Here is a 23377-nt window from a genome sequence, read left to right as displayed (position 1 = left end):
GGTCCATAAGAGGGCGCCAGTTACCCCAAAGTGAGTTTACGTTGATGTTTGCGTGACTCTGATCCCTACGTCATATTGTCGAGACGACCATCAACATTTGTCATCGAGGCGCGGTTTTATTATAACCTCAATGCGAGGGTCATGACTTTTTATAAACGTGTGGTGGATTACTGTTCATTATTGTTTTATCGCCATTAAAGTACTTGGTCACGATGCTCTCTATTTTAAAATTTCTTCAAAAAAATCAAGTAAATCAATTTCATTCATTTTAATGCATAACGTTAGACTAGCTAAATTTGAAGGTTGAGTGCGAATATTTTGTGCTCACTCAATCAAATCAGACAGCAAGTGACACTGACCATTTGACGTGAGCTAGCTAACGTCACATGTCATTTCATATGTCTTGTGAGTTAGCAAACGTTCGCTAACTGTCTTTGAAAACATTTGTTTTAGGCTATTTTGGTTTCTAGACAGTTGCAGAGGACTCTGTCTTCTCAGACCGATGGAGAGACACGAATTGCACATATTCTCAAAGAGAAGTTTCCATCGGCCACGTCTCTAAAAGTTGTGGACATATCAGGTAAATAGACCTCGAAACATGGGTGTCAAAAGGGGTCCTGATCTAGCTAAATCATTATGCATAATGAAATGTATGTTACTACGACGCTGAATGTGTTGTTGTCTTACTGGTATTCAGTGGACTCACTCGCGTGGTCATCCTTCCATATTAGGTCTCGTTTACTCGACTATTGGAACGAAATGCGAGAAGCTCCTAGGATAGTGCATTCTTCTTGTGTGGATTATTGGCGGTTGGCATCCAATAATAATAGTGCTTTACCGCAACGACCTGTACTTTATTTACTCTCTCACATGTTGGAGTTCCAGATGCATAGATGCACTCATAAGTTCAAGAAAATACTTAAGGAAGAACAACCAAAAACCCAGCCCAAACTGCCTGTACTACCATACCCAGCACTATCTCTAACCACAGACCTGAGTGGGCAACACTACCTCTTCCAACATCTTCTGTAGATCCTTTGCAGAAATATCTACAATATCCAGAAAGGGTTCAGCTGCTCTACCCAACAATTCCAATTTTATCTGACCAGCTTTCTACTTGTGCAGCACAATTCACAACCACTTTTACTATTTACTATTTGTCCTCCCTCTGAGCAGGCAACATGGAGAGCCCTGAGCCCTACCTCCTGATTCATCCTTCTCACTGCTTCTGCTTATGTAACACTCAGTCCCACCTGTGTCTGTTTCACCTTTACCAGGCAGTCTGTAGCCCTGGCCTCATGACTGCCTCCACAATTACTACACTTTCTGGGCTCACCCTTCAAACATTTCTCCACTATGTGGAAACCTCTACACCTTGTACATTTAGGCTGCCCCATCCTACACACTGATGCTACATGACCACATTTCTGGCAGTGGAAACACTGCAGAACAGCTGGCATGAATGCGCTAACCAGATAGCTCAATATATCTCAACCAGATCAAAAGTACCTCCAAATCAAAGCATAGCAAAACCGACAGGCTCCTCCTCCAATCCATCTCGATTACAGCTAAGCCACATGGCCTCACACACCATGAACCTTCCTCTTTAGCTGCTCAACCTCTACACTTAGAGGCACTGCTATTACGCCCTTGAGTGGAGCCCTGCTCCGTAAACTAAAGCATATTATTTCTCGTTCTCCCAGTCGGACCATGCACAATGCTCAGTCCCTCTGGAAGGTGGATATGAATCCTATCCTAACGAATAAGCTCATCTCTATCTTAGCATACTGCATACATACTTCCCTATCCTACTCTCCACCCAACTTGAGACCTCAAACGGGTCTGCCAAAACCCCATGATTGACTTTTTCTAAGTACCAAACTCCAATCACCATAGAATCCTCATAGACAATCCGCTTATTTGGATTCCCCAGATCTGCTTGCTTTCCATTCTTCAAAGGCACAGCAGTCGCCCGATCTTTCTTCTCAGACTCCTCACTTCCATTTTTACCTATCTCATCTTAACTCTCTTCACTTCCCTCACTCCATATCTCTCCCTCCATGATCACTATTACCGGAGAAAAAAAGGTTTTCAGCTTCATCTCTTAATTTATTTGTGCGAGGGCTAGTAAGTCTACGCTCGGCTAGTGCTCGGCCTAGGCAGGGGCGTCATGCACCCATTATTTTAGAGGGGTTACGAAGTACGAGAGGATGGAGGGGGAAGTTGGAGAATTTTTCAAATACCCGAAACAGCTTTTTTTCTGAAACCTAGAGGCATAAACATTATGCCTAATTCTATGTAAAAAAAAAAGATTTTTCTGGATAGGTTATCTAAGCATACCTCTGTACCTGTTCACTTTTAATGAGGGTGTCATTCTGACTATTGTAAATAACACATATCAATATACTGCACTAATATGCCTAGGATATTACATACAAATTACACCACAGTACATGGGATCATAACACACATCAATACAGGCACATATCATGGCATCATAATTAATTCACAACTATAATGATATAAGGTGCCAGATTACATTGAAACCAAGTATTTTTATGCATTTTTCTAAACATACCTATTGAGCTGTCTGTATATTCCTGCCTGGTGGTTATTTTTGTTATGCTTCCCTGCATCTCTGCTAAAATATGGGTAAAATATTGAAAGGAATGTGAGTCTTATTCAGTACATTTAGTAATTACTTGCTTTTCTAAAGTTTAGCAAAATTGCCAGCAGACATGCCAGCTAAGATAGTTAGACAAGCTGCGCTAGTTATGAGGTTGGGAGATTGGGAACCTATCTAGCAGGCTAGCTAAAGCAAACTTCATAAAGTGGCTAGAATTACAGAGAAACAACAATATTGTTTTATTTATTCATCAAAAATAAATCAATAGGCCGCATAGCTTAATCAAATGCATTTATAAACTTACCTCCTGTGAGTCCTGCAGCTAAAATCAAATCAAAAACAGGACAAATCTGAGGGGGCACGTGACCTTGTTCCTCTTATGGGCATGACGTCTCTGATTCCTTGGTGCGCTCATGACAATTGTGTGTCATTATGTTTTGTGTTCTCAGGTGGCTGTGGTGCCATGTATGAAGTCCACATAGAATCCAATGAATTTAAAGGGAAAAGAACTGTTCAACAACACCAACTAGTCAACCAGGTAACCTATGGAGATACATTCTGGAGAGATCAATTAGTTTGCACCATTGTATGGAAGCGTAGGCTATATAGCTGTCAAAATGTTACATCTGCTTTGGTTGATTTTGTTTTGTACCGATCGGTTGTGTGGGGGGAGAGAGAAAGCAACAACAAATAGTCATGTATGTCAAGTATTATGTCAAACCTTTCAGGTGAAATTATTATCCTGTAATGCATTTTATTCCATTTGCAAAATTGTTGCAAAAACAGCACAGCTGAAAAGTGCTATGTTCTCATCCACAGGCACTCAAGGAAGAGATCCAAGGAATGCATGGACTACGAATATTCACAGATGTTCCTCGAGAGTAAGACCAAGCCCTTTCACAAATTGTAGGTCTTTGAACATACACACCTCAAACGGAATGCTCATATGCTGATTACATTTTGATCTGAGGATGAACACCCCAAAATCTTAATTGCTGATGTGTCTATGACAGTAACAAAGGAAACAGTTTGTCATGTTATTTCCTGACAGTTTTGTCAGAAATAATCTGTAGAATTTATGGTAGGGACACATTTTACAATGTCAATTGTGTAATAAATGTAACTCTAAAACCATCATATATTTTTATTTATTCACCATAAAAAGTTCAATTATTGATTATGAGATTATTCGAATGCTGCCTTTACAGAAGACATTGACCTAAAAAGCTATGATAAGCACAAAATGACGCTGTCAGGATTCATTAGTAAATTGCCAAGTCAATTAGCCCCCTAACCAATTGAGTTGGCTTATAGTGTTTTTAACCATTGTAAAGATAGAATGCAAATACATTGTAGTGAACAGTCAGAAAACCTCATGACGACTAGCTATGCAACTATTCTTGTACATTTAATCTGTCATTGAAAATCCTTCCTATATTTGTGTTTTTGTTTAGTGTAGTAGCTGTTTGTTTAAGTCATGAGACACAGTCATGAGACAAGTTTCGATTCCGTTTCCAGTATTTATGTTCTGTCATTCCTCCTTGTTAACCATAAATGTAGAAATAACAGTTGCTGTCAAAGTAGATGCACTTCAATAAATAGTATGTGATTCAAAGGCCAAAAATACAGGATCCGTATGTCTTTATCAAAGGGATACTTCAGGATTTTGCCTACACTACTGTAGAAGTTATCATTTGCAGGTGTCTAACAACCTCGTTAGATTGTAATAATCACTGTGTGGGCCTACTCCAACTGTGTGGCCCCAATGCGACCCATACTTGGTAAATGTGTACTGCAGTTTTTTTCTACTGTTTAATTCACCATTAGGTGGGGCCCCCTAGCTATTTCCCCAATATTTTTGTGGGTTAGTACTTCAAGTGAAAATAAATTTTACTACATGGTAGCCTACTTGAGATGTACATTTGTTGCTCGCTTATTCATAAACAGGTTATAATTGGATAATAGACATGAAAACTATTGCCAGGAAATGGACATGAATCATTTCCCCAAATACTGATATACAGTGTCATGTAGCCTATGTGTTGTTGTAGTCAATCAATGTTAGGTCCGTGTTTTGATACTCACAAATATTAGAATTTACGTGCCTGGAAGAAGAAATTTGTGAATAACCCTGTCTGATCACGTGCTCATCTGTAGGCACAATAGTGGAATTTGCTGTTCATCTTCAAAATAAAAGTCCCCCATTGAAAGTGATGCAAAGAAATAAAAATAGTGGATTCATGCCATATTTGGACAGAATAATCCTAAACAAAGTTGGAATATTGTTACATAATTTAAAATGAAATACAATAATGAATTAATTTGACAATAAACAGAAAAATCTGTTGAAATTCAACTGCGTTGCCTTACGTCAGATAATGCGTAAATTCTGCCTGCACTGATCGGTTGAGAGACGCACTTTGCATAGGAGTGATGCCATCTGACATAAAACAATGATCCCATTGTGGATGTATTAGACTACATAATTGTATTGGGGGAAATACATAAATACATTTCTTTATTTTACTATTTTCTACATTGTTGTAGTAACCAAAAAAAGTGTTAAACAAATTAAAATATGTTATATATTTGAGATTCTTCAAATTAGCCACCCTTTGCCTTGATGACAGCTTTGCACACTCTTGGCATTCTCTCAACCAGCTTCATGGGGTAGTCACCTGGAATGCATTTCAATTAACAGGTGTGCCTTGTTGAAAGTTAATTTGTGGGATTTCTTTCCTTCTTAATGTTTTTGAGCCAATCAGTTGTGTTGTGACAAGGTATGGGTGGTACCAAGTCCATATTATGTTAAGAACAGCTCAAATAAGCAAAGAGAAACGACAGTCCATCATTACTTTAAGACATGAAGGTCTGTCAATCCGGAAAATGTCAAGAACTTTGAAAGTTTCTTCAAGTGCAGTTACAAAAGTCAACTGGCTCTCATGAGGACCACCACAGGAAAGGAAGACCCAGAGTTACTTCTGCTGCAGAGGTTAAGTTCATTAGAGTTAACTGCACCTCAGATTGCAGCCCAAATAAATGCTTCACAGAGTTCCAGTAACAGACACATCTCAACATCAACTGTTCAGAGGAGACTGTGTGAATCAGGCCTTCATGGTTGAATTGCTGCAAAGAAACCACTACTAAAGGACACCAATAATAAGAAGAGCCTTGCTTGGGCCAAGAAACACGAGCAATGGACATTAGACCGGTGGAAATCTGTCCTTTGGTCTGATGAGTCCAAATGTGATATTTTTGGTTCCAACCACCGTGTCTTGGTGAGACGCAGAGTAGGTGAACGGATAATCTCTGCATGTGTGGTTCGCACCATGAAGCATGGAGGAGGAGGTGTGATGGTGCTTTGCTGGTGAACTGTCAGTGATTTATTTAGAATTCAAGGCACACTTCCACACTTACACACACTTCCACAGCATTCTGCAGCGATACGCCATCCTATCTGGTTTGTGATTAGTGGGACTATCATATGTATTTCAACAGGACAATGACCCAAAACACACCTCCAGGCTGTGTAAGGGCTATTTGATCAAGAAGGAGAGTGATGGTGCTGCATCAGATGACCTGGCCTCCACATTCACCTGACCTCAACCCAATTGAGAAGGTTTGGAATGAGTTGGACCGTAGAGTGAAAGAAAAGCAGCCAACAAGTGCTCAGCATATGTGGGAACCAAATGCCAGGAGTGTGCAAAGCTGTCATCAAGCAAAGGGTGGCTACTTTGAAGAATCTCAAATATAAAATATATTTTGATTTGTTTAACACTTGTTTGGTTACTACATGATTCCATGTGTGTTATTTCATAGTTTTGATGTCTTCACTATTATTCTACAATGTAGAAAATAGTCAAAATAAAGAAAACCCTTGAATGAGTAGATGTGTCCAAACTTTTGACTGGTACTGTATATTCATTGTACAGCCTTACCTATGGATTGTGCACCCATGAAACGGGGTGTCAGCCTACTCATTGACACCCACATAACACAATTTCATTATCAGAATCATATGTGTAAAGGAATAATTGTTATTTTTTTTAAATGTATTATTTATAAATGTTTACAAAAATGTTGACGTTAATGCTGTAGTTGGAGGCCACATTTTCGGTGAAAATCACTACAATAAATGTACCTTAGCTGCCAGCCTGGCCTGATATTGCGACACTATCTAGCTGCCTACTTACTTCTCTCCTTACTGAATGACGTGTTGTTGTGTTGCCAGCTTTGCAGCACACATTTTCCCCATTGGGCAGTAGACTGTATCACGGTGACATCTAGATGGTTGCTACCAATATTTGAAGTTTTTTTTTTATCGTGTAGGCTGCTATCCTACTCGAAATATAATCCCGTGGGATGGAACAAATTCACCACGTTAGCGACATGTGATACAATTGGCCCGTGAAGCAACTACTGCCCAGCTGGGGGAGCACCTCAATACAAAGCCGTTGTACTGATCATTCCTACGGCCTTGTCGTTACGTTAGCTGACATCCAGATGGTGACCAATACTATAAGTTATTTCCCACTCGTCCATTGAAATAAACATCACATTCTTTTACAAGTTTTAATTAGTGCCAATTCCATGCTACTGTTTTGCCAGCTAATCAGCATAAACTAGGCTCATCAGGACGACTGACTGAACCGAAGCCTTTCGTCTCCACTCGACTCTAAACTGCGCGACATATGTGATCAATTTGGGCACTAGGCGTGTCCATGTTAATGATTTATATATATGTACACTAGATTACTTTAAGGGGGCGCTAAATTTAACTCTCTGTACCTCCATCTTGGCACTTCCCCACCGGTGGTAAAACAAATCTTTTGAAAGCTACATAAATACATGGATTAATGTCTACATTCGTTTTTGCCACGTTTATTATATTACAGACAACTTAATGCAAACTTTAAATTATATTATGTGAGCTAAACGTAAAAAAACGAATAAAAAAATATATTTTTAAATACTTAAAGTATATTTTTTAGAGATTAATAATGTTATTGTCCCCACTACAACAAAACAATACTTAAATACATGTAATGTTGTCTTTGAAACATGTAATTGAGGAGTGCCAATATGGCCGAGTGGTGGCTTCAAATCCTCTCATTGGCCAATATACAACATCGGCAATCCAAGATTTATAAACATCTTTAGTCGGAATAGCCTCTCCCTCTTCCAAAAGAGAACTGATTCGGCTCATACTGCGCATTCTTAACTTGGAAGGAGGAAGGAAGGACCAGTTACAATCTCGAGCATCCCCTTCCAGCCCCATGAAGCCCACCGACATGGCTAAAGAAGGAACGGAGATGACAGAGGAAACTGAGCACATGATAGAGAAGAATGGAGCAAAAGAAACAGAAACTGTAGTATCTGCAGGAGATGCTAAAGAAATGCGAGCCGTAATACTGTCCGGTTTCGGGGGTCTCAACAAACTCCGGGTAACCAAGAAGGCGATGCCTGAGCCACAGGAGGGAGAAGTGAAAATTCGCGTCAAAGCATGGTAAACGTTGCATATTAAACTGTTGATTAATTGTTACATTGATGCCTGCCTAATGATCTTAAAATATCAATGATGCGAAGTTACCACATTCATACGTGTATTGCAACATGTTGCAGATTTTGATTCAGTATGGGCGAGCCATGAATAAACCTTGAATTGAAGTAGGTTAAACTCGACCTGAGTAGTTTGTAAAAGTGACACGATAAAAGGACTCATTGCATTCATGAAGCCACATGTCCTCTGATGTTTCACTGTCTGTAGTAGATGATGAATAAGGACTGTCTGTGGAGAAGGCATGCAAATGAAAAGCAAAAACACCTGCAATGTTGGAATTAATACAAATTTGGCTTGATAAAAGTATTTGCTTGGCATGTTTTTGACTGATCATCTTAATGAGCTTTTATTGGGGGAATAGTTACTGTAAATACCACAAGCCAGTTGAAATTGATTTTCTCACTACAACTGGCTCATGCAAAGTCCTACACTTGTGGTATTTGTGCTCTATTCTCTTATGATTGCCTACTTGGCATTTAGTAAGTTCGATTTTGATGAGGGATTGGATAAATGTCTTTAGTCCAACAATATTGTTTTATTGATAATATTGAAATACACAAACTATACCTTCAACAAGTGAGAAGCAATTTTTTCGTAAGAGGGAGAGCCTGTTACAGATATGCTCTATCACAGATTGGCTATTTATTGTTCAGTACATGTTAATCATCATGGCCTTGGAACTGTAGCCCCTTTTAATAGTCTGGAATTCAAGCATGGGTTTGTAGATATCAAACAGCTTGTGTTGTGCTTATGACTGCTCAGGCATTTATTTATTAACATATTTTAAGTCTAAGTAACATTTATCAAATAGTGAAAATGTCCATCATGCAATATTGTGTCTTCTCCAATATCATAAGTTAATAATAATAACTTTGCTTGATTGTGAGGTTAATATCAATGAGACATTTATTGTTGCAGTGGCTTGAACTTCCTGGATCTTATGGTGCGTCAAGGTAATATTGACAGTCCTCCGAAAACTCCACTTGTCCCTGGATTTGAGTGTTCTGGAATAGTGGAGGCGATGGGAGAAAACACAAAGGGATTTGAGGTCAGTGAATCTAGATCACAGTATGTCACAGATATTATGTTGTGGATTAGTAGCACAACTAAACTCAGCAAAAAAAGAAATGTCTCTTTTTCAGGACCCTGTCTTTCAAATATATTTTGTAAAAATCCAAATAACTTCACAGATCTTCATTGTAAAGGGTTTAAACACTGTTTCCCATACATTCCCATAAACAATTAATGAACATGCACCAATGGAACGGCTGTTAATACAATAACAGCTTACAAAACGGTAGGCAATTAAGGGTACAGTTATGAAAACGTAGGACACTAAAGAGGCCTTTCTACTGACTCTGATAAACACCAAAAGAAAGGGTCACTGCAATAATTGCTATGTCCGTACTGTGAGATGCCTAAGACAGCGCTACAGGGAGACAGGATGGACAGCTGATCGTCCTCGTAGTGGCAGACCACGTGCAACAACACCTGCACAGGATCGGTACATCCGAACATCACACCTGCGGGACAGGTACAGGGTGGCAACAACAACTGTCCGAGTTACACCAGGAATGCACAATTCCTCCATCAGTGCTCAGACTGTCCGCAATAGGCTGAGAGAGGCTGGACTGAGGGCTTGTAGGCCTGTTGTAAGGCAGGTCATCACCAGACATCACCGGCAACAACGTCGCCTATGGCACAAACCCACCTTCGCTGGATCAGACAGGACTGGCAAAAAGTGCTCTTCACTGACGAGTTGTGGTTTTGTCTCACCAGGGGTGATGGTCGGATTCACGTTTATAGTCGAAGGAATGAGCGTTACACCGAGGCCTGTACTCTGGAGTGGGCTCGATTTGGAGGTGGAGGGTCCGTCATGGTCTGGGGCGGTGTGTCACAGCATCATTGGACTGAGCTTGTTGTTATTGCAGACAATCTCAACGCTGTGCGTTACAGGGAAGACATCCTCCTCCCTCATGTGGTACCCATCCTGACATGACCCTCCAGCATGACAATGCCACCAGCCATACTGCTCGTTCTGTGCGGGATTTCCTGCAAGACAGGAATGTCAGTGTTCTGCCATGGCCAGCAAAGAGCCCTGATCTCAATCCCATTGAGCACGTCTGGGATCTGTTGGATCGGAGGGTGAGGGCTAGGGCCATTCCCCCAAGAAATGTCTGGGAACTTGCAGGTGCCTTGGTGGAAGAGTGGGGTAACATCTCACAGCAAGAACTGGCAAATCTGGTGCAGTCTATGAGGAGGAGATGCACTGCAGTACTTAATGCAGCTGGTGGCCACACCAGATACTGACTGTTACTTTTGATTTTGACCCCCCCTTTGTTCAGGGACACATTATTCCATTTCTGTTAGTCACATGTCTGTGGAATTTGTTCAGTTTATGTCTCAGTTGTTGAATCTTGTTATGTTCATACAAATATTTACACATGTTAAGTTTGCTGAAAATAAACGCAGTTGACAATGAGAGGACGTTTCTTTTTTTTGCTGAGTTTATATTGATCTCACTTTGCATTTTTACCCCCAAAAATATTGATTTGTGTTACAGTTTGAACTGGTTAATGTTGATATTTTGAAATTCATTGGTCGGAGTAGCATGTGAGGTTTGGTGCATTTCTAAAACAAACCTGTAACCATGTCACCTCCAAAATGTGCATTTATCATATTTTATAGCTTACCCTTTCCTCTCTCCAGATAGGAGACCGGGTTATGGCTTTTGTAAATTACAACGCCTGGGCAGAGGTGGTTTGCACACCGCTGGATTACGTCTATAACATGCCTGATGATATGACATTTCCTGAGGCAGCAGCCTTCTCCATGAACTTCGTGGCTGCCTACATGATGCTGTTTGAGGTTGCCAATCTCAGAGAGGGGATGTCAGTATTGGTCCATTCAGCAGGAGGGGGTGTGGTAAGTCAACTCCCGAAAGGAGGTGGAAAGAAAAACACAGCATCTGAAAATGATATCAGTGATGTTACTATAGATACCGCCAAGGTGTGTATCTCTGGTGGCTCTTGAGGGTAATAGCCTGTGGCTATTATCAGACAGCTCAGATGCTGTTTTACATAATGCTGTATTCATGATTGAAGATGATGGTGAGATGAGGCTGAGAAAAGGACATCTAGGAAAGATGTGACTGTGGTTGAAGATAGAGAGTGTCTGGGCTGTGCTGTTTACAGTATATATGCACACAGACTCTTCAGACTTAAAAAAAAAAAATTACAAGACATTGAGTTATCAGGCTCATGAAGCACATTTCCCTTTAGCGAAAGCACGGTTAATGATTCCCAGCTTTAATAATTAAACATAACTAGATATGTAACTATACTCTAGAGATGCTCCTACAGACTGTAATTCATGAACAACAGTTGAGCGACTGCTCAGATTTCAGACGATGCACACAATAGGGTATAACTCTGTTGTTTAATTCACGCATGTAGTACCATACTGTAGTGGAGATGGACAAGAAAACATTTACTGTCTTTACCTAGTGTGTTGAATGATTAGAACAGGATGAGAATAATTATTATAATTATTTTTCATATCAAATATGGATTATGGTTGGTAAAGCTGTGATGCATAACCTGTGGAAATGTCATTGTCTGGATTGGCCTTGTGTAATTGTGTCTTGGAGAGTCTGACTGGGATTGTGTGGTGTTTTTCAGGGTCAAGCTGTGGCTCAGCTATGCTCCACTATACCCAGCGTCACTGTGTTTGGAACGGCCTCATCTTTCAAACATGAAGCCATCAAGGACTCTGTGACCCACCTCTTCGACAGAAACATTGATTATGTACAAGAAGTTAAAAAGTAAGGTTTGTTTTTTGTTTTACAATAAAAATTATTTGGGATAAAATCTTTCTTCTAAACATAGAGTTGCAGAGGTAATTGTTCTGCACAATTTTTATGAATAAGACTAATTTGTTAGCAAATGTGTAATTTCATTGGATCTTACAGGTTTATTAAAATATGTTTAGATATAATTTCACATAATTACTAAGAATCTCTTTTGGTTTATAATGTGCTATTTGATATGTACATATGAATTAACAATGATAATGTGATAACGTAGAACACAGAGCATGTAGAGATCAGGGAGATGCAGATGTTAGTTGATGCCATATTTGGACGTGCGTGGCTGCGGTCCCCATGGCAACACACAGCTCGTCTCCGAGAGCAACGGCAGTGTGTGAGGCAGAGTGCTCAAAGGCTCTCTGAAGGCAACCTGCAACAGGCTGTCTGCTGGGGACGTGGAACAGCTGGGCCAATCAGGAAAGCGCCCTGATGCCTCATAAATACTATGCCCATTCAGATCACTCTGCATGTCGTTGTCTTGTCTGTTCCAAACATATTACTCACCATATGTCTGCTGCAGAGGGACAAGTGAGAGCCATGAGAAAACGAGTTTTGATTAGACATGGAAATAAAAGTGCTGAAAACAAATTGGCTCCCTATTTAAAAAGAAGATGGAGAACAATCTCTGGAGGAAACAAACTGGAGTTTTGTCCAACTAGCGCAAAAATAATATTGCGATATTGTCAAAACGACATGATATATTGTCAAAAATAATATCCCGATATGTAACTATATGGATTTTGTCACCCATCACTAATTATCATGTTTGATTAGCAATCAGTGCAATCCATAGGAATGCTGCCTCCTCAATAGGAGACAATCAGAAAATAACCTTCTATGCCAAGGCCAACTTCATGTCTACTGTCTAATAGGAATAGTGTCTTGGAGGTGAGTCATGCAATCAGGAGGCTGGCTGGCTCGTGTGTGTGATCTTACATGTTTACCTAGCTCGATTAATTGTTTATTTAGCTAGCTAGCTACATGTCTTAAAGCATGTTCATCCGATAATCACATTCTGAATTTATTCTGAAGTGCTTTATAAATGCATACATTCAACCAAGCGTTCCTCTTGAGTTCCTTTCTTAAGGAGCCTAATCCCTGGTTCCCCCTCAGTACTTATTGACAGAGGGAGAATACTGTCTGCCTGCATATCACAATGGTAGTAAATACAGCCATATCAGAGGGAGAGGCAGATTAATAAGCCTTTCATCTCTGTGGCCCCACATTCCTCTCAGGATCAAGAGCAAAGCAAAATTAAATTGGTCTTAAGTCGCCCCTTTTACAATATGCAAGGCCATAGGCATCATAAGACCCCTGAGCAGTTTAGCCATGCAGGCGGGCAGGCCACCAGGCAGAAAGGAAGGCATTAGGACCCCTTGATCAGAACATTGCTCTCATTCTTTCTTTCACATTGGTGCTCTTAAGTGAGTCATGCCATGAAAAATCACACCAATGGTTAACCTGTCCAATGCTTATAGGTCTTTTAATACTGTATCACTTGAAATCAAGAGTGGAATTTGATTGAACAAAAGGCTGATCGAAATGTCAATAAACTGTATTGTTTAGTATTTGCAAAAAATATATAAATGTAACAATTGAAATCTGAGCTAAACATTGAATGACTAATAGATTGATAGGCTTCTGATGAAGCCTGCAGTTGAGGCTGTCTGTAAATGAGGAACATGTTGATTCTTGTTAATTGAATTTCCTGTATTTGGTAGGATCTCTCCAGAGGGAGTGGACATCGTCCTGGACTGTCTGTCTGGGGAGAACACTGGTAAAGGCCTCGGACTGCTGAGGCCCCTGGGAACCTACATCCTCTACGGTTGGTGTCCTATCAGGATGCTACTCATAAATTCGCTACATTGTGCCACCAGTATCGCACATAACGCTCTTGAGATATGATCTGGTGTTAGCCTGTGAATGATGAAGTATCTTGAGTGACATTTTTAATTTAGGACATTTAAAACTTACTGACAGGGATTGTATATAGATTAGGCACCATTGTACTTGTGCTATACTAACAGTGGGGCAAAAAAGTATTTAGTCAGCCACCAATTGTGCAAGTTCTCCCACTTAAAAAGATGAGAGAGGCCTGTAATTTTAATCATAGGTACACTTCAACTATGACAGACAAAATCCAGAAAATCACATTGTAGGATTTTTAATGAATTTATTTGCAAATGATGGTGGAAAATAAGTATTTGGTCACCTACAAACAAGAAAGATTTCTGGCTCTCACAGACCTGTAACTTCTTCTTTAAGAGGCTCCTCTGCCCTCCACTCGTTACCTGTATTAATGGCACCTGTTTGAACTTGTTATCAGTATAAAAGACACCTGTCCACAACCTCAAACAGTCACACTCCAAACTCCACTATGGCCAAGACCAAAGAGCTGTCAAAGGACACCAGAAACAAAATCGTAGACCTGCACCAGGCTGGGAAGACTGAATCTGCAATAGGTAAGCAGCTTGGTTTGAAGAAATCAACTGTGGGAGCAATTATTAGGAAATGGAAGACATACAAGACCACTGATAATCTCCCTCGATCTGGGGCTCCACTCAAGATCTCACCCCGTGGGGTCAAAATGATCACAAGAACGGTGAGCAAAAATCCTAGAACCACACGGGGGGACCTAGTGAATGACCTGCAGAGAGCTGGGACCAAAGTAACAAAGCCTACCATCAGTAACACACTACGCCGCCAGGGACTCAAATCCTGCAGTGCCAGACGTGTCAACCTGCTTAAGCCAGTACATGTCCAGGCCCATCTGAAGTTTGCTAGAGAGCATTTGGATGATCCAGAAGAAGATTGGGAGAATGTCATATGGTCAGATGAAACCAAAATATAACTTTTTGGTAAAAACTCAACTCGTCGTGTTTGGAGGACAAAGAATTCTGAGTTGCATCCAAAGAACACCATACCTACTGTGAAGCATGGGGGTGGAAACATCATGCTTTGGGGCTGTTTTTCTCCAAAGGGACCAGGACGACTGATCTGTGTAAAGGAAATAATGAATGTATCGTGAGATTTTGAGTGAAAACCTCCTTCCATCAGCAAGGGCATTGAAGATGAAACGTGGCTGGGTCTTTCAGCATGACAATGATCCCAGCATGACGTTGCCCGGGCAACGAAGGTGTGGCTTCGTAAGAAGCATTTCAAGGTCCTGGAGTGGCCTAGCCAGTCTCCAGATCTCAACCCCATAGAAAATCTTTGGAGGGAGTTGAAAGTCCGTGTTGCCCAGCAACAGCCCCAAAACATCACTGCTCTAGAGGAGATCTGCATGGAGGAATGGGCCAAAATCCCAGCAACAGTGTGTGAAAACCTTGTGAAGACTTACAGAAAACGTTTGACCTCTGTCATTGCCAACAAAGGGTATATAACAAAGTATTGAGATAAACTTTTGTTATTGACCAAATACTTATTTTCCACCATAATTTGCAAATAAATTCATTAAAAATCCTACAATGTGATTTTCTGGATTTTTTTTCTCTTATTTTGTATGTCATAGTTGAAGTGTACCTATGATGAAACTTACAGGCCTCTCTCATCTTTTTAAGTGGGAGAACTTGCACAATTGGTGGCTGACTAAATACTTTTTTGCCCCACTGTATACAGTGCCTTCAAGAAGTATTCATACCCCCTGACTCATTCCATATCTTGTTGTTTTACAGTCTGAATTCAAAATTGATTAAATATATATTTTTTCTCACCCATCTACTCACAATACCCCACAATGACAAAGTAAAATATTTATTTTTAGAAATGTTAGCAAATTTATTCAAAATGAAATATCTAATTTACATACGTTTTCACACTCCTGAGTCAATACATGTTAGAATCACATTTGGCAGCGATTACAACTGTGAGTCTTTCTGGGTAAGTCTGTTAAGAGCTTTGCAAACTTGGATTGTACAATATGGTTGTTGATCATTACAAGGCAACCATTTTCAAGTCTTCCCATAGATTTTCAAGCAGATTTAAGTCAAAACGGTAACTTGGCCATTCAGAAATATACACTGTCATCTTGGTAAACAACTTCAGTGTAGATTTGGCCTTGTGTTTTAGATTATTGTCCTGCTGAAAGGTGAATTCATCCACCAGTGTCTGGTGTAACCAGGTTTTCCTGTAGGATTTGCCTGTGCTTAGCTCCCTTCTGTTTCTTTTGTATTCTGAAAAACTCCTCAGTCCTTAACGATTACAAGCATACCCATAACATTTCAGCTTGTCATTACGAAATACATTTTTTTTTAAATTACATTTTACTTTGACATTATGGGGTACTTTATTGTGTTCAGGCCAGTGACAAAAAAATCGGAATTGAATCTATTTTAAATTCAGGCTGTAACACAACAAAATGTGGAACAAGTAAACTGGTGTGAATACTTTCTGAAGGCACTGTTTCCTATGACATAGCTTAGACCACAAATATTTGTAAAGTTTCTTGTAAGATATAGGCTCAAGCTCTTCAGACTTTCACCTCGTCTAAGGACACTTAGAATACAGATGGTCCTTTTATTTCGAGGTAATATCCCTACATCTACTCAATAGTCAATCTGGACAGAATTTAAGCGACCGCTTGAACCTCATTGAAAACCAGGCGTGCGTTGTGATTCAGTGCGAAATGTAGGTTAATTCAAATGGATAAAAAAGGACACCTGAATATATTTTACTGCCCCTGGCTTTTATCCACATCTGAATTGTTTAATTACAAGAGTTTTCTTGGGTTTCAGATAATGTAGAATTAGTGTTTCTGTCAGTATGACAGTCGTGGAGTTGTAACACTAATGCGGCATGAATCAATTAATGGTATGACGGTGAACAGAGTTCATTAGCTGTGCCAGATCTAAAGGAGGCAACCACTCCTCCCCCACAATAACCCCTCTTCACCTCACGGCTCTGTACGGTTCACCCATCACTTCAGCCCAACAGTTAACATCGCCACCCTGTCTCTCTCTATAAGCTTGTGCCTTTGTTTTTGTGTTTTCAGGCTCATCAAACATGGTTACTGGGGAAACAAAGAGTTTCTTCAGCCTTGCAAAATCTGTGAGTTAGAAATGCTGAGTCTGTCACTGAGTTTACAGAATGGAACAGTCTGTTTAATATTTATCGAACATTCATTACTTACAATGAAACACAAATGAGTTATTGGGGTAAGTGATGTGTGTGTCTCTGGTTTGACTCCCCAGTGGTGGCAGGTTGAGAAGGTGAACCCTATTAAACTCTATGAAGAGAACAAGGTCATTGCTGGATTCTCGCTGCTCAACCTCCTGTTCAAGCAGGGCAGGTGTGGGCAGGTGAAAACGGTGGTGGAGAAACTCTTCTCCCTCTACAACCAGAAGAAGATCAAACCTGTGGTGGACTCCCTGTGGGCACTGGAGGAGGTAAGGGGACAGCTGGTGGGCAGGGACATTTCCCTGAACACATCTGGCATGATGTCTTTGACTGGCAGGTCTACAATCTGGGAATGATCCACACGGTCACTAAGGAAACACAGATGGGTAGGGAAGTTTTAGAGAAGTTGTTATGGAAACATCTTGGATGGAGTGTCATCTGTTGATTGTCACTGTTGTTAGTGGACGTTGGTTTGGCCTGCAGATGGCAGGTGGGCCGTGCTGGTTTTTGATGGCTGCAGTTATGCGACGTTTATATTCACGCCCACATGAATTCCATACATCAATCTCTCCTCTCCATCTCTGCCAGTGCATCTCTCTGTGTGTCTGTTTTCCTCTTTCTGTTTCTACACAGTCACCAACTCTGTTTGTAAAGAAACACAAATGTGACATTTGGGTGTTTCACACATTCTGCTATTTCTGTGGACTTGATAGTGGAACTGCTAGTGGTTAGCAGGCAGCTCAGCATGGAGGGTCATATAGTCATTTATTGACACAACACTCCTGCTGCTATGAGGTAGATGATTGGTGGTTTAATTATTCACAAGATCCCCTGCTTATAGAACAGTGAAAGGCTTTTCCTCTCCATTCATATTACTGGTGTTTACCTCCACTCAGTTATATTTAATTATACAGATATACAGTATACATACAGATATACAGTATACATACATATATACACATATACAGTATACATACACAGTATACATACAGATATTCACCTAAATCTGTCTCAAGGGGAAAAATGAATAGACACATTTCATTATTTCTGTCCTGCCTATCCAATGTCTAAGACACTACTCTACGTTCCAAATCAAAGTTTATTTGTCACGTGCGCCGAATACAACAGGTGTAGGTAGACCTTACAGTGAAATGCCGAATACAACAGGTGTAGGTAGACCTTACAGTGAAATGCCGAATACAACAGGTGTAGGTAGACCTTACAGTGAAATGCCGAATACAACAGGTGTAGGTAGACCTTACAGTGAAATGCCGAATACAACAGGTGTAGGTAGACCTTACAGTGAAATGCCGAATACAACAGGTGTAGGTAGACCTTACAGTGAAATGCCGAATACAACAGGTGTAGGTAGACCTTACAGTGAAATGCCGAATACAACAGGTGTAGGTAGACCTTACAGTGAAATGCCGAATACAACAGGTGCAGGTAGACCTTACAGTGAAATGCCGAATACAACAGGTGTAGGTAGACCTTACAGTGAAATGCTAACATACAGGCTCTAACCAATAGTGCAAAAAAGGTATTAGGTGAACAATAGGTAAGTAAAGAAATAAAAACAACAGTAAAAAGACAGTGAAAAATAACGGTAGCGAGGCTACATATAGACACCGGTTAGTCGGGCTGATTGAGGTAGTATGTACATGTAGATATGGTTAAAGTGACTATGCATATACGATGAACAGAGAGTAGCAGTAGCGTAAAAGAGGGTTTGGGGGGGTGGTGGGTGAAGGGACATAATTCAGATAGCCCGGTTAGTCAATGTGCGGGAGCACTGGTTGGTCTGGCCAATTGAGGTAGTATGTACATGAATGTATAGTTAAAGTGACTATGCATATATGATAAACAGAGAGTAGCAAGAGCGTAAATAAGGGGTTGGGGGGGGGGGCACACAGTGCAAATAGTCTGGGTAGCCATTTGATTACCTGTTCAGGAGTCTTATGGCTTGGGGGTAAAAACTGTTGAGAAGCCTTTTTGTCCTAGACTTGGCACGCCGGTACCGCTTGCCATGCGGTAGTAGAGAGAACAGTCTATGACTGGGGTGGCTGGGGGATCCAGGATCCAGTTGCAGAGGGAGGTGTTTAGTCCCATTTATCCATTCCAGGAAATGTGAATAGTTTCTCTGGTAAGGCTGACTGACATGTTGTTATTTGAGTAGAACCAGTCAAGGAGATACAGTGTGTCATGCGATTTGATTGAATTACATTGTGTTGGTCAGGTGGCCAGTTCAAATGACAGAGCCGACCTCTGATTCAGAGGGGTTGGGTTAAAAGCGGAAGTAAAGTTTTGGTTGTGTGCACTAGACAATAAAAATAAAAGCCATCCTTTTTTTGCTTCATTTTGTAGCTGAAATTGCTGCCTGCAAACATGTTCTTGCGTCATTCCGGTTTTAAAGTTGCAAAATAATTGGCCTTTCCAGCAGAGAGGGCAGTGCGAGGAAAGCCTGTTTGAACAGTAGGTGACTGACTGACTATATGTTTGATTCTATCCATTTTTTCTTGTTAGAAAAACCCTCCACTTATTTGAACGTTGACCCTGTGCCCACCAGATGACTCAGTGTTGTCTCTCAGAAGGATGGCATAGATACTTATTCACTCCCTCTTTGATCTTGGCTTCTACTCAATGTGCCCAACATTCTTTAAGAAAATAATTTTGCCTGTAATCAGAGAATGTTCATGAAGACCTTTAAAAAAACTATAGAAACTCAGAAAATGAAGTTTATTAGAAATGTAGTGAGTGTTCAGCAGTCCTGGTTTGGTACATGATTCTGTACACTACACTCTTAGAAAAAAAAGGGTTCCAAAATGGTTCTTCAGCTGTACCCATAGGAGAACCCATTTTGTTTCCAGGTATAACTCTTTTGGGTTCCATGTAGAACCCTCATTGGAAAGGGTTCTACCTGGAACCAAAAGGGTACTACCTGGAACAATAGTGTTCTTCAAAGGGTTATCCTATGGAGACAGCCGAAGAACCCTTATTGATTTTAGATAGCATCTTTTTTTCTACGAGTGTACCGTTAACAAGAGGACATTTAATAAATGGGCTCCCTTGTCTTCAGAAAACAGCCTTTGTTGAACAGCCACCTCTGACTTGCTTGAAGACAGCAAGCAATGAATAGAGGACAAGATTTGTTTTATACTGAACAAAAATATTTTGATTTATTTTATTTCATCTTTATTTAACCAGGTAGGCCAGTTGAGAACTAGTTTCTCATTTACAACTTCAACCTGGCCAAGAAAAAGCAAGGCAGTGCGACAAAAACAACAACACGGAGTTACACATAAACAAACGTAGTCAATAACACAAAATAAAAAACGCAACATGCAACAATTTCAACCATTTTACTGAGTTACAGTTCATAAAAGGAAATCAGTCAATTGAAATAAATACATTAGAACCTAATCTATAGATTTCACATGACTGGGCAGGGGCACAGCCATGGGTGGACCTGGGAGGGCATAGGCCCACCCACTGGGTTTTTCCCCACAAAAGGGCTTTATTACAGATATTAATACTCCTCAGATTCATCAATTGTCCGGGTGGCTGGTCTCAGACAATCCCACAGGTGAAGAAGCCGGATGTGAAGTCCTGGGCGGGCATGCAGTTGTGCGGCCAGTTGGGCGTACTGCCAAATACTCTAAAACGACGTTGGGGGTGGCTTATGGTAGAGAAATTAACATTATATTCTCTGGCAACAGCTCTGGTGGACATTGCTGCAGTCAGCATACCAATTGTGTACTCCCTCAAAGCGTGAGACATCTGTGGCATTGTGTTGTGACAAAACTGCACATTTTAGAGTGGTCTTTTATTGTCCCCAGCACAAGGTGCACCTGTGTAATGATCATGCTGTTTAATCAGCTTCTTGATATGCCACACCTGTCAGGTAGATGTATTCTCTTGGCAAGGGGGAAATGCTCAATAACAGGGATGTAAACAATTTCAGAGAAATAAGCTTTTTGTGCATATGGAACATTTCTGGGATCTTGGTTTCTTGTTTTTCTTTGGATCCTATCAGGCGTTGTGGGGGGAAAGTGACAGACTGACTCCCCACTATTCTGCATGGTTGTCATGGTTTCAGAAGTTGATCTATCCACAGCGTTCTGCAAAGTCATGCCAAGATGGGTGGCACCTTTAAATGCTCATACCAGAATAGGAAAGAAAGTGATTGAGGAATTGAAATCCCTAATTACAGATGTATCACACTGATATGCATACTGTAATAAGTTATAATTTTTTTCCCAATCAAGATTTTTAATTAGTAAATCATTTTGAGTTGGTAAATTGACTTTTCTAAAAGGCTCCCCTATCTTAGATCTGTCCATTAGAAGCATTTTGTAGAGTGTTGACTAAACTTACAATCATTTTACTCTGAGGACTGTATGTACTGTACCTGGACATGGCTCTTATTAATCTCTGCTGTTCACTTCTCCCCCAAGAGGGCTCTTCAGAACACATGTTCTCTATCTGGAAGCCTCCACCACACAGAGAGTTCTGTTTTGGATGTGAAGGTGTGTTCTGCCTTATGCCGTCACAGCGTGGAAAAGTGTTATTTAGAAAGTCAGGGAGATTGGTACCTGCTGCTCCATACTCAAATCAAATGTTATTGGTCACGTGCGCCCCGAATACAACAGGTGTAGTAGACCTTACAGTGAAATGCTTACTTATGAGCCCCTAACCAACAGTGCAGTTTCAAAAAATAAGAATAAGAGATAAAAATATCAAGTATTTAAAGAGCAGCAGTAAAAAGGGGGGTGCCGGTACAGAGTCAATGTGCGGTGGCACCAGTTAGTTGAGGTAGTGTGTACATGTAGGTAGAGTTACTTAAAGTTGAAAATAAAAGAGAGCCGCACACTCTAGGAGCTCAGATGCAAAAATGTAATACCAACGTTTCGACAGCCAAGCTGTCTTCATCAGGGTATAAACAGCTTGGCTGTCGAAACGTTGGTATTACATTTTTGCATCTGAGCTCCTAGAGTGTGCGGCTCTCTTTTATTTTCAAGTTTTCTACTCCGCTAGCCAGCACCTCGTCTTAATAGGTGTGCGTTTCTTTTTCTTCTAGAGAGTTACTTAAAGTGACTATGCATAGATGACAACAGAGAGTGGCAGTGGTGTGTGTGTGGAGGGGGGACCTAGAAGCCTCTTGGACCTAGACTTGGCGCTCCAGTACCGCTTGCCGTGTGGTAGCAGAGAGAACAGTCTATGACTAGGGTGGCTGGAGTCTTTGACCATTTTTAGGGCCTTCCTCTGACACCGCCTGTATAGAGGTCCTGGATGGCAGGAAGCTTGGCCCCAGTGATGTACGTGGCCGTACGTACTAACCTCTATAGTGCCTTGCAGCCGGAGGCCGAGCAGTTGCCATACCGGGCAGTCATAAGATGTAATAACATACTAACTACGCGGTCTGTATCTCCTGACTGATACGTCTGCAGACTAGTCACTGCCCGGAGCAAAACTACTCTGCTAATCATGAGGAGACTGCAGCTGGTACCGCAGAAGAGGGCGAGAGAGTGTAAGGGCAGAGAGAGAGAGAGAAATTAGTGGTTAATGAGAAAGCAAGGGATAGTGGAGGATAGTGTTTTGAAAGGGAGAGGTTTGAAGGAAGCTTCAGTGTTGTAACATTTTACAGCATCGCTCACACTAAAGCTCAGCCCTAATAGTCATCCTTGTTTATGATCCTACTGTTCTGCTTGGAAACAATACCAGACCCAGAGGGCGAAATAGATGAGTTGGCCATGTCTTCTCCAAGCAATGTGAATCTTATTACCTGTGTTGTGGCCATGCTTTCTGGATGCCATTTAACCCCCTGAGCTGAAGATGATTATCTGGACACTTTCTATGACAGCAACATTCATCATTCAGCACCAGTGTGGCCAGGGGCCTCGCTGTGATTGTTTGGTATGGTCCTCTACCTTCTGTTCCACAGTAGTCATGAGGAAACTCATGCACCATCTCCCCGTGACATCCTGACCAGGGGATATCCTTTTGTTCTCCACAGCCTCTTAATGTCTCTAGAGTCGGGTTTGTTTTGCAAAGCAATATATCAAACAGGTTTGCACAATGAAAAGCAAGTTTACCTATAAGGCCCTTGTCTTGGAGAGCAGCTTTGAAGCCACAGACTTCAATTACTACAAACTATTTCTGAATGCCCTGAGCATCACAGAGGCAATTCTCTCCTGTGCCATGAGTCAAG

General features: G+C 40.9%; 2 protein-coding genes across 3 annotated transcripts in view; both read left to right on the top strand.

The window, feature by feature from the left end:
* Positions 1 to 80: 80 nt before the first annotated feature.
* Positions 81 to 6512, top strand: LOC139411446 (bolA-like protein 3). 2 transcript variants are annotated; one of them, XR_011634602.1, is made up of 5 exons: positions 81 to 248; positions 454 to 580; positions 3076 to 3164; positions 3446 to 4836; positions 6323 to 6512. XR_011634602.1 is itself a non-coding variant. In XM_071157830.1 (4 exons), the coding sequence occupies exons 1-4, from the start codon at positions 213 to 215 to the stop codon at positions 3509 to 3511; spliced, it is 318 nt and encodes a 105-aa protein (XP_071013931.1). In that variant the 5' UTR covers positions 81 to 212; the 3' UTR covers positions 3512 to 6511. The 2 variants fall into 2 exon arrangements, 1 of the variants encoding a protein (XP_071013931.1); XM_071157830.1 differs by having other exon boundaries at positions 3446 to 6511.
* A 1322-nt stretch (positions 6513 to 7834) lies between these two features.
* The window catches only part of LOC139411443 (synaptic vesicle membrane protein VAT-1 homolog-like), a 37197-nt gene continuing 21654 nt past the window's right edge, over positions 7835 to 23377 (top strand). The window contains exons 1-7 of the mRNA XM_071157826.1: positions 7835 to 8132; positions 9105 to 9234; positions 10896 to 11111; positions 11867 to 12009; positions 13776 to 13879; positions 17045 to 17100; positions 17244 to 17438. Coding sequence (XP_071013927.1) covers positions 7903 to 8132; positions 9105 to 9234; positions 10896 to 11111; positions 11867 to 12009; positions 13776 to 13879; positions 17045 to 17100; positions 17244 to 17438 — 1074 coding nt within the window. The 5' untranslated portion in view covers positions 7835 to 7902. The remainder of the gene's footprint in view (positions 8133 to 9104; positions 9235 to 10895; positions 11112 to 11866; positions 12010 to 13775; positions 13880 to 17044; positions 17101 to 17243; positions 17439 to 23377) is intronic.

This window comes from Oncorhynchus clarkii, chromosome 6 (assembly GCF_045791955.1).
Source record: "Oncorhynchus clarkii lewisi isolate Uvic-CL-2024 chromosome 6, UVic_Ocla_1.0, whole genome shotgun sequence".
Taxonomy (NCBI): Eukaryota; Metazoa; Chordata; class Actinopteri; order Salmoniformes; family Salmonidae; genus Oncorhynchus; species Oncorhynchus clarkii.
The sequence above is the reverse complement of the archived record's forward strand: the minus strand, read 5'-3'. Positions and strand labels throughout refer to the sequence as shown.